General features: G+C 41.5%; 1 protein-coding gene across 2 annotated transcripts in view; it reads left to right on the top strand.

Moving 5' to 3' along the window:
* NELL1 (neural EGFL like 1) overlaps positions 1–14,507 on the top strand; it is a 926,144-nt gene that overhangs the window by 107,598 nt on the left and 804,039 nt on the right. For both annotated transcript variants that reach the window (XM_002821956.3, XM_002821957.4), the window contains exon 3: positions 7,731–7,881. In XM_002821956.3, the coding sequence (XP_002822002.3) occupies positions 7,731–7,881 (151 nt within the window). The remainder of the gene's footprint in view (positions 1–7,730; positions 7,882–14,507) is intronic.

Below are 14,507 nucleotides of genomic sequence, written 5' to 3'. Positions count from 1 at the left end.
GGTTTGGGTTATATTTGCGTGTATTTGGTAAACCTTTTTTCTTATATTGTGTTCCAGACTTTGGAGCCAAGATATAATTTATTAATGTGACAAAGATTTGAGGCTTAACCATGTACCAGGCACTGTGCTAGGTGTAGTGTCCATAGTGGTAGGCAATTCTTCATGGAACTTACAGTCCGGTGGGGAATAAATATAGCACTTGGCCGGGGGCCGTGGCTCATGCTTGTAATCCCGGCACTTTGGGAGGCCAAGGTGGGTAGATCACTTGAGCCCAGGAGTTCGAGACCAGCCTGAGCAACATGGCGAAACCCCATCTTCTACCAAAAATACAAAAATTAGCCAGGTATGGTGGTGGGCGCCTGTAGTCCCAGCTACTCGGGAGGCTGAGGCAGGAGATTCACTTGAACCCGCGAGGTGGAGGTTGCAGTGAGCCAAGATCACACCATGATCCAGCCTGGGCAACAGCCTGGGTGACAGAGTGAGATCCTGTCTCAAAAAAATAAATAAAAATAAAATAAAATTATATATATATATATATAGCACTTAATAAAATGATTACACATGTAAATGATTATATACATAATCTCTGACAATTGTGATAAGTACAATGAAGATAAATAAAGACAGGAACCTGAGCTGCCTGGGGTGGTCAGAGAAAACTGGCCTGAGGAGTAACAATTAACCTGTTATCAGAAAAAGAGGGAGAGAAGACAGAGGTTGCTGCAGATGGGAGTGTATCAAAATGGGGAGGAACATGGCCCTGGGAAGAAGGGATGTGAGGCTTGTGGTGCTGGAATGTGGGAGTGTGGGCTGTGGGGAAGAGGAAAGGGAGGAGGATGAAAAGTAAGCAGAAGCATCAGTTGAATGCCATGGAATGTCACAGTCGACTCTGCTGGGGCAAGAGTCAGCTTTGTCTCCACTCATTATGTGACCTTGGGCAAGTCATGAAACCTCTCTGTGCCTCAGTTCCTTCACCTGTAAAATGGAGATGTGTTGGTATTTACCTCATAAGGGATGTACAAATAGATTGTTCATTCATTTATTCAATAAATATTTCCTGAGTGAACACAAAAGTGCCAGGCACTGGGTATATCATGGTGATTTACCCTTGATTTATATCAAGCACTGAGATCACACATATTGGAGAATAGCAGGTGTAGCACAGTTAAGAGTGTAGCTCATGGAACCAGCCTGCTGGGTTGCAATCTCAGCACCAAGCCTTCTAGCCCAGTGTCCTTTAGAACATTATTTAAATTCTGTAAGCTTTAGTTTGGTCATCTGTAAAGTAGGAATAATAATAATAATGTCTTCTAAAGCTATTGTAAGTGCGATGACATGTGCAGGGCATTAGCCTCATTTGATTTCTCTCATTCCGGCTTCTGGAACGAATGGAGGTTTAATGGAATATTATTGTGAACTTGTTGGTGGAGATGAAAATCCCTTACACATTAACTGGGAGTCTTCTAGTGATTTCTGTTTTTTTGAAAGTTGCTTGGATCAATAACATCTGACATCCTTAAAGAAGGGTCACAAGACCAAATAGTGGGACACATGCCTCCCATCCTCCAAAACCAGAAATTGCCTCACTGATGGTTGGCAGTTCTGAATTGACAAATTTCCTCTACATTCAGAAATGAAAAGCCAACTGTCATTTCAAATTAAGAAATGTTGCTTTACCTTTTGGGGCCATTCTTACCATGAGCTTATGTGGCACTCAGGCTAGAAGGATGTGGCCTGTCTATATCAGGAGTTTGCTGTATTTTGAGGTTCTCAGTGTAACTACTGAAATGTTGCCTGCATTCTCTACCAGTCAAGGCTCAGGCGGGCTGCCTTGGTGCATTTGTGTTTATATGTTTCTGGCTGCTGCTGCTTTTCCCACCTTGATTTGTTGATTCTTAGCTGTGAGCTGGTGGGGATTTTGCCTCTTGGTCTGCTTTGTGCTAATGTGGTACCCCTTGGCCAATCAGGGGCCTGAGAATTTGCTCCAATATTAGGTTAAGTAGATGCTTTCTCTGCTGAACTTGTGGTAAGAGATACACTTGCAGAAAAAGAAAAATGCCAGGATAATGTAAAACATGTGAGTTCACAGCCATACAATGCTGCTGCAGTGAGTGCCCTCTTCTACCTCTCTCCTGCCTAGTAAATGCTTATTCATGTTTTTAGAGTCAGGTTAAATGATACCTCCTCCATGATGTTATCCCCAATCTCTATGGGCCTCCTCTGTTTTTTTGTGCACTGCTCTATTCTGCAACTATTGTCATAAGGAAACTGTCTTGCTTATGTGTCTATCCTCTAGGGCAGAAACTGTATTTTTACTTTTATTTCCCCAGTGCCAACCACAGTGCCTGGCATAGGGGAAGCAAGGTATATGCTTGTTGACAATGAAATTCACCACCATCCTCACTCTATACATCAGGGAAGAGGGAAATGAAGTTGCTTCTATTTGAGGCAGAGAAGAGTGTGTGATCACCTCATTTAATTTCTTTCCTTCTCCAATCTCCTCCCTTCACCCAGCACTTTTTTTTTTTTTTTTTTTTTTTGCTGATGTTTAATCATCATATTAGCATTTTTAGTCTTTCTTTAAAAATGACTAGGTAGAGCCGTTTTATCCTGGGAAAGAAAAAGCACTTAACTCTTGCTGCTGTGTTAGCACTTCTTAACTAGAACATGCAAAACCTGAGTATTTGGAACGCCATTTTTCCCCGTTTTAAAAATGTGAAATATTCACTTTAAGTGGTTGTTGTATGCGAAACTACCTTTATGCATGGTAGCCTCCAAGGACACACCCAGGGTTACAAAATGGAAAGCCTCACGGACAGACTAAATTCAAATACTTGAATCATGTTTAAAATATCTAGGAGGAAGCAGGGGAAAGAGATGGAGTAGGTTAACACATGTAGGATTGAGTGTGAGCAGCGGGAAGCACCAGCCCACCCAGTTCCTGTGTTATTCATTGCTCATATATTCTGTTTTTTTCTCTCTCTCTCTGCTGCATCAGCTTCTTTGATGATGGTGTGATTATGAGGACGGGAGCTGAGGTTAATGAAAAGAGAGGGGGCTCAGCAAATGGGAGGTTTCCGGAGCCCACATGCTTCCTCTATTGGAAATACTCAGAAGCAAGTAATCCTGGCTACAACTGTAATTCACCAGTTAATTTGGTGAGCAGTGATGGGTTTCATTAGCATTTCTCAAGGATAGTACATGTGGGGCCAGAATGGAGATGAAATGGATGTCAATGATGGGTGTTGGTTTAGGGATGACATGACTGTCATTCTGAAGGTGGCTTGATATGCACATTATGACTTGGTCCTCCCATCCCATTGTACTTGTAAGTAACACTCTTATTCAATCCTTTTTATCTGTGTTCAACACACTTATGTTCCACGTATTCAATCTATGTTTAGCATGTTTCACAGGTTTCTAACTTGCTCTCTAAATTTAGCACTTATTATGGGCTTTATCTGTCCCATTTGTTTTTCTTGTTATCTCTAGCAGAATTGAATATTCTTAAGTAATACAGCAAATACATATTGTAGTGGCTGAATATGGAAGTACAATATTCACTATAGGTTCCCATTAATTGGGTTTCATTGGTTGCTCTTTTAACTCCAGGAAAAAGCAGGCTGCTGCAAAGTAGCTGACATATCACTATTTTTAATAGTTGACAACTTTATGTTTTATGTTAATTTGGAAAATCAGCAGAGGAGAAAAATTGTAGAATCTAGGTTTCTTAATAAATGGAATTTGCTCTCAGTGCTGTCTTTTGCTATGCAGTTATGAGCAGGATCAAGTGATTAACTGAAATGAAATGTCAAGACTAGGAAAGAACTTGGAGATCATGGAATTTAGTGGTCTTAATTTTCAGATGTAGAGTGTGAGGTTCAGAGAGGTAAGGTACTTTATCCAAAGTCACACAGCTAGTCATCTGCAAAACTCAAAGTGATCTCAGTCCTTTGAAACCTGTCCAGTGTTTCTGCCTGCATATTGTAAGAAATACAATTACTTTGTTGGTGTTTTTTTAACATCTGAATCATGGTCAAAATTTACTTGAAAGGGCTTCTCTGAAAGTGAGAATGCACATAAAGCCTCAATGTATCAAAACAGATGTTTCTTACATTTCACTCTAGTGAGTGCTAATGGGGTCTCTTTACTTCAGTGTGCCAATCATTTATAAAAAGAAATAAGAAAAGTCAGCATAAGAAATGTTCCATTTTCTTGGAGGACTGAGTGAGCAGAAGTTTGGTAGGACTAGATCAGACTGTTAAGTGGGGGTGTCCTGCAAAGAAGTGGGACTTCTTTAGCACCAAACATCATTAAAATAAATTTTCATGGCCATGAGCATTTGAGAAGGACCCATTTATCTCCTGGTTTTCCAAAAGATGTATTATTTTCTGACCATAATATATGTGGTTACTTTTGAAGTAACAATATAAATGAGAAAAATAAATGGAAAATACATTAATTAATTCAGTAAACCTTTATTGGATGCCTGTTTTGTGCCAGGCACTAAGAACTGTGGATAAAAAATGGATAAATAAGTATGCCTGCCCTCATGGAACTTACAGTCTAGTGGGAAAAGAAAGGAAATAATATGAGGTAACAAACTTGAAACAAGACTGTGATAAATGATATCAGCAAATAATAAATGGATTACAATACATATATTATGACAAGTCAAATGAAGAAAATACCCAGACTGGAGCATTAGAGAGACATTAATGCAGAGTCTGCCTTGGAGAGGCCAGAAGATTGCATTTACAGTGAAAGCTGAAGGAGAAGGAATCAGGGACGTGAAAAGGAGAGAGAAGAGCACTGTGGGCAGAGGGACAAGCATGAAGATCTGAGGTGGGAGTGGGCCTGGTGTGCTCCTCTAGCAACCAAGGAGAAGAGTGTGAATGGGGTGGGAGAGGCAGGCAAGAATCAGTTTGTGTGCAACTTTGCAGGCATGCTGAAGGGACTGGATTTTATCCTATGAGCAATGGGAAGCCATTGGAGGATTTTAAGCAGGAGGCTGAAATGACTTGGACTTAGAGTTTAAAAAGAGCACGTTAACTACAGTGTGAAGAATGGTGAAAAGAAGGCAGTATGGAAGCGGGAAGGAGATCATTGGAAGTGCCCTAGGGAGCAATGATAGTGGCTTGGGCAAGAGTTTTAAGAGTGAAATTGGGAAGAAGTGGACAGATTCCAGACATGGGAGCCCACTTGACTTGTTTTTAGACTGGATATGGAGAGTGGAGAAAAGGGAAAAATCAAGGGCAATTTCTAGTTTTTTGACTTGAGGAACAGGGTGTGACCGTTTACTAAGACTGGGACCTCTGTGAGAAAATTGAGAGTGGCGGGAAGAGAACAGGCTTCACTGTAGGCACATTACAATTTGAAATGCTTGAAGGTGAACATTTGAATTTACTGCTTAAGGGAGAGGTTAGGGCTGCAGATATAAAGTTGGAGGCCATTGGCCATGGGGTTGGATGATATCACTCAGGGAGAACTGAGTGAGAGATGACGATACCCATAGCTGATAGGATATTCATATCCATTTCCTCCAGCAGGCATTGCTGATCACTTATGGCTCTCTTTTCTTTGGGCCCAAGCTTTACAATCCTGAAATTCAGGCATCTGCTACCAATCAGTTGATTTCTAATTGATGAGTAAAGAAGAAAAAAGTAAAAAGTAAACATATAACTTAATTTTAAGAGTTGAATTTTTTTTGGCATTACTTGTAGGTGAATTTATTAAGATGATCTTTGCTTAGAAGTAATGATAATAGGGTGCAGTGGCTCACACTTGTAATCCCAGCACTTTGGAAGGCCAAGGTGGGTGGATCCCCTGAGCTCAGGAGTTCAAGACCAGCCTGGGAAACATGGGGAAACCCTGTCTCTACCAAAAATAAAAAAAATAAAAAAAATTAAAAAAAAAAAAAAAGGCGGGCATGGTGGCACACACCTGTGGTCCCAACTACTTGGGAAGCTGAAGTGGGAGATCGCTTGAGCCCAGGAGGTGGAGGCTGCAGTGAGCCGAGATCATGCCACTGCACTTCAACCTGGTGACAGAGTGAGACCCTTATCTCAAAAAATAATAATAATAATGATAATAATAATGATAATAAAAATAATATTAACAAACATTTTCTAATACTCTCTAGTTTACAGAGTGATTTGCTCACACATTTAATAGGTTTTAAATGTCATCTGGAATGTCTTTGGCTGGGATTTTGTAGAAGGTATCGAAGCATTTTTCAAGTGGCTATCTCTTATCTCAACGCTTGATAAAAGCTGACAGCATACCACTTAAGAATTAAGTAGTGAAGGCCTTGCTACTATTGTGCAGGTAGATTTTCTACTGGTAGACTGATCTGCCTGGGTTGGGTGTCTCCATGGTGGAGGACAAACATTGCTTTCTGCCATTCATAGCCTAGATACTTACAGGTGGGAAAGACTGTGCTGTTCTTTTCTGTGTTATAAAATTGAAGCAGCAATTCAAAAAATTATAGAAGGCTAAGGTGGGAAGGTTCTAAGAGATCAGCTAGTCCACCCCCTCATTTTGCAGATGAGAGGACTAAGGCCCGAGGTCAAGAATTGAAGGATATCTTATTCAGAAGCCATTCTTTAGGATGAGATTCTTCAAGGTCCATATACCAGTCTGTGATATTGCTTGGGCAGTGCAGCCTTTGAAGTTCTATGTTTTTCAAGGGCTTCCCTTGTAGTCCTGGAGAAATAACCAAGTAGTTATCTTGCAGTCAGAGGAGATGGTCAGGATGTGAGAGGAGGCCACCAAACACACTTCTAATGTTCATTTATCATCCTCTGAATAATCTCTAACTTTGCTCCCTTAGTGCCCCTTTCTGATGCCAGAAAAATGTAGTGTAAAATAATGAGAAAACACCCAGTTTATCATGACAAGGGTGAGTCTGGGTATGAAGTGATGGATGTCTCTCATTATGCTGATGTTGGAGAAAGAAACATTTTTGTCTAGGAGCAGGATTAGCTGGAATCACACACCTCTAGGCCTGCTGAATCGGCCTCAACTTCAATAAATATTTCATGAGGAAAGTCATCCATTGCATGCTTATGGAGAAATTCCAGCCACGGGTGTGGAGCATGAGCATGCCTTGTATTTATTCTTTAAGCAAAGGCAGAGTTGTCTGACATTGTTAGTGCTAGTAAATATCTGCTAGGTACAAGGCAAGGACAGGTTTCTTATATACATTGTGGGGAGAAGGAAGCTGTGTCCATGGAAAAAGTGAAATTGGAGGATGCTGAGTGGCATTTGGGTCTTATTATCCCAAGATTCTCTGAATTTAGGACCACATTTATCCGACTACCTCTCACCTTATTTACAGCAACCTAATCTGTTTGCAGCAAACTGAATTGCTCAGCATCCTGTCAAAATTCCTGCCAGAAAATCACTGTCTGGCCAATTGTGAACTTGTCAAAGTGACAAGTAGGCATGGTGACAGAGATAGCATTTCCAGGATTTGCATTGAATGAATGCAGCTGTAGGGAGTGGGGAATGGTGCCTGAAAATGAAAACTATTGACAGAAGAGGAAAATGAAAAATACAATCTGGATTCTTTGGACATGACATTTTTAACCATGGATCTTTTCTCCTCTTCCTTCTCATCTCCCCTCTCCTCTTTCTCCTGTATTTCTTCTCTATCCTTCTCCTTCTCCTTCCTCTTCTCCTCTCCTTCTTCTCTCCTGTTTCCTCCTGCTTTTCTTCTTGATTCCTAGACATAGAAAGAGAGATCCATGCAGCTCCTCATGTGAGTGAGAAATTAATTCAGCTGTTCCGGAACAAGAGTGAATTCACCTTTTTGGCCACTGTACAGCAGAAGCCATCCACTTCAGGAGTGATGCTGTCCATTCGAGGACTGGAGCACAGGTAAGAAAGCTCTTTCTGCTTTTGAAAATCTCCTTAGAGTTAATGGGTTATACAAAATGTCTTGGGATTTAGAGTTTGTAGCCCCGTGAAAACTTTCATCTAACTGAGGCCTCATTTCTGTTGAACACATTCATGAATTTACTTTGCATTAAGAATTTACTTTGGTCAAACTGGCTTTCTTGTTTGCTCTCCAAGGACCAATCATGAGTATCTTTCTCACCTGGCTTCTGGTAGACTTTGAATAAAATCACATTCTGTCATATTTAGTCATCAAGCCAGTTAATTAGTTATGTTTAACAACCTTCAATAAACATTTACAGTGTGTTTATGTGGGGATTATACTTGACACTGGGAATATTAAGGTGAACAGTGTATGATTTTCATTGCAAAGATCACATAAGCTAGTAGGGAAGATAGACAAATAAATATAATAAAGTATTGAAGATGCAATGCCAGAAAGTTGTAATCAGGAAATAAAGGTAAGAGTAGTCATTCTGCTAAGTGTTGTGGTAGCCAAGAAAGGCTTTGGAAAAGATGATAGTTGTATAAGGAAAAAAAGTGAGTATTTTACATGCTGAATGTGAAGGAGTAAGGGATGGAAGAATAACATTTCAGAAAGAGGTTGCTATGATTTTAAGAAGCAACACATGGGTAGGTAAGTGGTTGGAACATAAAAGTGTGTATGGGGAAGGGATGAGAGTTTGGGGTGGGCGATGAGGGCTGGTATTATAGAGGTAGGTAGAAGCCAGATCATTGCAAAGCTTCAATGCCATGTTAAAAACTTGTACTAAAGTCCCCTAGGCAATGGGTTATAAGTTTAACAAAGATCACTCTATCATTGAATTCAAATTAATAATCATTAGGTAACCTAAACAATTTTAATTTTTAATACTGGGTTCCTCTGTATTAGTCCACTGAAAATATTTATGAAGCACCTACTCTGTTCTAGGTGCCATGCAAGGTTTTGTGGAGAAATCAAAGGAACAAAATCTTCTAAGCATGTATGGTGGAGTTTGGCAATGAGGGAAACAAGGCATAACCACACAAAAAGCTGAAGAATAAAAAAGAGCCAATAATAAAGAAATAGTAGATTGGTGTTACAGTGAAGTATGGAGCTAATTTCAAAATTACGTAAATGTGTTAAGTTCACTGAATTAAATGCATTAGGTTAGTGGTTGAGGAAGATCACACAGAGAGAGTGCTCTTGAAGCACAGGCAGAATTCTAGCGGGTAAGGGAAGAAGGGTGTTATATCAAACAGAAGGAACAGTGTGCACAGTCCCAGAGGTGAAGAAATATAGAGAAATGCAATTTTGGGAGTGGGAGCAGTGAACAGACCAGTTTGGCTGGAACAGAGGCTCTTTCTATGCAGACTTTTGGCAGTTGTAAGGATCAACACTTCTGTCTTTAATGGTTGTTTGTTCTCAGCCTCAAAGTGTGGTGATGGACCCTGATCATTTTGTGGGGGTGTTGTCATTACAATCTGGCTGTTCTGGGTCAGCCCAGAGAAAGCAAGGTGATGTACATGTCTGTGAGAGATATGGGTTCATTCAAAGGTGTTCTGTATGCTGGAGAAAAGGTATAGGTTCGCATTTTCCAAGGATTGAGTGTCAAGGCAAGTCTCAGCTTCACAACCCTACCTTGCCCTATTGGCCTTGTGGGGTTGGGTGTGAATGCCTCTTTGGTATGAGGATTATACAAATGCCCAAAGTAGGAGGTAGATCTTGAGATACTTCTCAATGAATGCAGAGGAGAGCTTCCCAAAGCAGAAGAGAAGCATGTGAAACAGTTGCTATTATATTAGAAAGAGCACAGGTTTCAGAGTCAGGCTGATGGAGGCTGGAGGTCCAGTTCTAGCTTTGTGACACCAGCTCTTCAATGTCTTGGAACCTCAATTTACTTGTCTGTAAAATGTGTGTAATAATCTATTTTCCCGGGCTGCTGTAAGGAAGAAAAAGGATTGTGCATGGTGAGTGGCCGTCCCTTGACACATATACATTTATTCTCCTTGTCTAAGTGTGTTTTGAAACTGTATTTGCTGGGTTTCTCTTTTGGACTTTTTTTCAATAGGAATGGTTTTAAAAAAACTTTTTTGTTGCCATGTGAGGCTGTCTTCTTTTATATCCCTAGTAGGTTTCTAATAGAGCCTGAGGATGATTGATAGGAGAGTCATCTGATCATTTTTCATTGTAATAGAAAAACTTCAGATTTTTTTTTTTTTTTGAGAAAGGGAGAAGAGGCTGGGCACCGTGGCTCATGCCTGTTATCCCAGCACTTTGGGAGGCCAAGAAGGGAGGATCACCTGAGGTCAGGAGTTCAAGACCAGCTGACCAACATGGTGAAACCCTGTCTCCACTAAAAATACAAAAATTACCCGGGTGTGGTGGTGCATGCCTGTAATCCCAGCTACTCGGGAGGCTGAGGCAGGAGAATCACTTGAACTCAGGAGGCTGAGGTTGTAGTGAGCCAAGATTGCACCATTGCACACCAGCCTGGGCAACAAGAGTGAAACCCCATTTCAAAAAAAAAAAAAAAAAAAAAGGAGGGGGGAGAAGAAAACTGTGTACAGGGGTTGAATGCCTTTAGCCAAAGAAGGTGAGGCATAGAGGTCTCTTACCACTAGGGAACATATCTGAGTTACACAGCACCAAAGTATATTAGCAGTAGAAATTATCTGAGTCACAAGGCACCAAAGTATGTTGGCAGTGGAGGGTATCCAAGTTACATGCCACCAAAATGTTACTGGTGGCAAATCCATATGGGTCTACAGCAACCTCAATTCTTGTGTCCTCAGAAGAAAAATTTATCTGAGGGGCATAAGGCAGAAGGAGAGACCGAGGCAAGTTTTAAAGCAGGAGTGAAAGTTTATTAAAAAGCTTTAGAGGCCAGGCGCGGTGGCTCACGCCTGTAATCCCAGCACTTTGGGAGGCCAAGGTGGGTATATCACGAGGTCAGGAGATTGAGACCATCCTGGCTAATACGGTGAAACCCCGTCTCTACTAAAAATACAAAAAATTAGCCGGTCATGGTGGCGGGCGCCTGTAGTCCCAGCTACTTGGGAGGCTGAGGCAGGAGAATGGTATGAACCCGGGAGGTGGAGCTTGCCGTGAGCCGAGATAGCGCCACTGCACTCCAGCCTAGGCGAAAGAGCGAGACTGTCTCAAAAAGAAAAAAAAAAAAAAAAAGAAATGAAAGGAAGGAAAGTACACTTGCAAGAGAGCCAAGCAGGCACCATGAAAGACAAGTGCGAAAAATCTCAAACCTCAGATCTTGACTGCTAAACAAAATAAATATGGAGAAGTAGATACTAGATCCCTTCTCCCTCTGGACTTTATGATGCCCTGTTCCATGTGTGTGTAGTCTGACAGGGCAAGGTATGAAAGACTGTGGATTTGTAATGGCTGTGGGTAATACAGAAAACCTGGTTTCTACTCTAGTAGAGAAGATCTAGTTAAGGAGACCTGGAATGCAAGAAAATAGAGAAGAATATATAATGGCATATATTTAGAAATTAGTCTATTCATTATAACCCTCCTCCCCTCGCCAAATATTCCCTTCTGCAATAAGTGAGAATCTTTCACAATTTTCAGGTTACTTTTATGATTTACTAGGATAACAGTATCTAGAGGAGCAAATTATCCTGTAGAAATTTGGCATGGACATTTGACCAGGTATATAAGTTGACCAAGGATTTGGGGCTTTTCTTTATTCAGTAGCAGAAGATCCAGGTATGTGGTAGATAGACTGTTGGCTTAAAAGTCAGATGCCCAGGTTCTTTTTGTGATTCTCCCTTATGTGATTCTGATTGTATTACTAGTGATGAAGATAAATTGAATAAGTATTTGAAACAATTGGGAGATGATGGTCATTATTAGATTCCTAGATAATTTTTTATTTTTATTATTCAGTAGCTTTTAGTATAATCACAGAATTGTGCATTCATCACCACAATCAATTTTAGAAATGCTCATTACCCTCAAAAGAAATCCCATACCTTTTAGCTGTCACCCACAATTTCCCCATAAGCTCCCAAGCCTTAGGCAACCACTAATCTACTTTCTGTCTGTGTAGATTTGCCTGTTTTAGTTATTTCATATAAGTGAAATCATACACTCTGTATCCTTTTTTGACTGGCTTCTGTAACTTAGAATAATGCTTTCGAGGTTCATTCATAGTGTAGCTTATGTCAGTAGTTCACTTCTTTTTATTGCAGAATAATGTTACATTGTTTGGATATAATACATTATAGATATCCATTTATCAGTTGGTGGACATTTGAATTGTTTCCACTCTTGGCTATTATGAATAATGCTGCTATGAACATTCATGTACAAGCTATTGTGTGGACATGTTTTTATTTCCTTGGGTATATGACTAGGACTGGAATTGCTGGATCAGACGGAAACTCTGTTTAACTGTTTGAGGAACTGCCAGACTTGTCCAAAGTGACTACACTGTTTTACATTCCCCGAAGCAGTGTTTGAGGGTTTCAATTTTTCCACATCCTTGTCAACATTAGTTATTATCTTTCTTTTTGATGGTAGACTAATGGGTATAGAGTGATACCTCATTGTGGTTTTGAGTTGCATTTGCTTGATGGCTAAATGATGTTATCTTTTCATAAGCTTATTGACCATTTGTGTATCTTTGGAGAAATGTATATTCAGATAATTTGCCCATGTTTAATTGGATTCTTTGTCTTTCTATCATTGATTTGTAATAATCATGTATGTTTTAGATGCAGTCACTTATCAGAGGTATGATTTACAGTTTTTTCCCCCATTCTGTGGGTGATCTTTTCATTTTCTTGGTGGTGTCCTTTAAGCACAAAGGCTTTAAAATTTGATGATGTCCAATTTTTTTTATTTTTATTTTTTTGTGATTCTGATGTCATATTTTTGCCTAATTCAAAGTAATGAAGATTTACTTTTATGTTTTCTTCTAAAAGTTTTATAGGTTTAGTTCTTACATTTATCTCTTAGATATATTTTGAGTTATTTTCTTCTAAAAGTTTTATAGGCTTAGCTCTCACATTTATCTCTTAGACATATTTTGAGTTAATTTTTATATATCATGTGAGGTAGGGGTCCAATTTTATTCTTTTGCATATGAATATCCAATTGTTTCTTTACCATTTGTTGAAGACTGCTTTTCTTCCAGTGTATTGTATTGGCACCCTGTTTAAGATCAATTGACCATAAATGTGAGGGCTTATTTCTGGTCTCTTACTGTTATGGAATCTTTGGGGTGTCACTTTTCTGACCAGAAACCTGTGGCTGGTGGTGCCTTTGCCCGAGTTTTGCTAGGGCCCACTGGGCTTGCTCCACCCACTTGGCCTGGCAGGCTGCACTCAGCACATGGTACTGGCCTAGGTGTCATGCCTCCAAGGGAGATGGGAGTCAGGCATGGAGCAGCAAGGGGTGTGTGAGTGAGCATGTGGTCTGGCCCCTGCACAGTCAGATACGCCGGCTACTGCCACGGGGTGGACAGCTGCAGGTACCGGCAGGGTTACCGACTCTCTGTGAGGTTGTGGCTGGACCAGGTACACCGCAAGCAGCTTCCACCAGCACTGGGGAACACGGTGGCACCTGGAAGCTTGGAGACACCAGGAACTGCAAGGCCCCAAAGAGGGAGTCACAGCCCTGGCTCGGGGAGCCCAGGTCTGAGCTCCCCAAAGGGCTGCAGCTCTTCTCTTCTCTCCTCTTTGCCCCCAACATGGCAAACAAGGAGAATGTTTCAGCCCTGTTTGTATTACATCTTTTTTAGCCTCATTCAGTGAGTCCCAAGTTCTTGTCCTGCAACCAGGAAGAATGAGGTACACAGACAAGTGCAGAGTGAGCAAGATGAAGAGAAGCTTTATTGAGCAATAGAGCAGTTCAGTCTTCCACAGGAGTAGCTCCTTTCCTCAGCCAGGGTGTCCCAACAAGCGTTCAGCTCCTAATAGAAAGGAGACCCTGGAGTGGGAAGCTCCTCTCTGCAGGCAGGTCCTGCTGTTGTCTCTGCAGCTCTCAGCAGAGAGGAGACCCTAGAGTGGGTGGCTTCTCTCTGCAGCTAGTTATCCTGATGACTGCTTGAGTTTCAGCAGAGAGGAGGCCCTGGATTGGGTAGCTCCTCTCTGCAGCTGGTCCTGATGTCTGCTCAGCTCTGGCTGAGCCTGGGGCTTCTATGGGCCTCAGAGGGGAGGAAGTGCATGTCAGTTGGCCCATGGGCAGCCATGGATAGGCCTGGAAAAGGCACTACAAGTTCCCACTCCGGTCTGTGGAACTGGCAGCCATCAGGCACTCCCCGGCCTGAAGGTGAAGCCTCACTGGGGACCCACCCACTTCCACCTAGGAACCTTTCTGCCTCCTGCTGACATTCATGGTGCCCAGACTGCAGGTGCCAAGAGATACCTGCAGGCCAATGCTGAGCTGACTTCAGCCCCACCTCAGCTTCCCTCCTATGCTCATTTGTGCCCAAAATCCAGAGAGGGCTAAGATGGCAGAGGGCTGGTGTGTTAGCACTGCCCTGAGCATGTGCACACCCAGCTAGGCTGTGACAGTGCCGGAACTTGGCCCCGACTTTGCTCAAAGATTGGAGCAGGTGCTTATATCAGAGAGAAGCCAGGCAGTGGGAGCAGGCATTTCT

Source organism: Pongo abelii, chromosome 9, assembly GCF_028885655.2.
Source record: "Pongo abelii isolate AG06213 chromosome 9, NHGRI_mPonAbe1-v2.0_pri, whole genome shotgun sequence".
NCBI classification, from domain to species: Eukaryota; Metazoa; Chordata; class Mammalia; order Primates; family Hominidae; genus Pongo; species Pongo abelii.
This window is presented reverse-complemented; position numbering and strand designations above follow the sequence as displayed.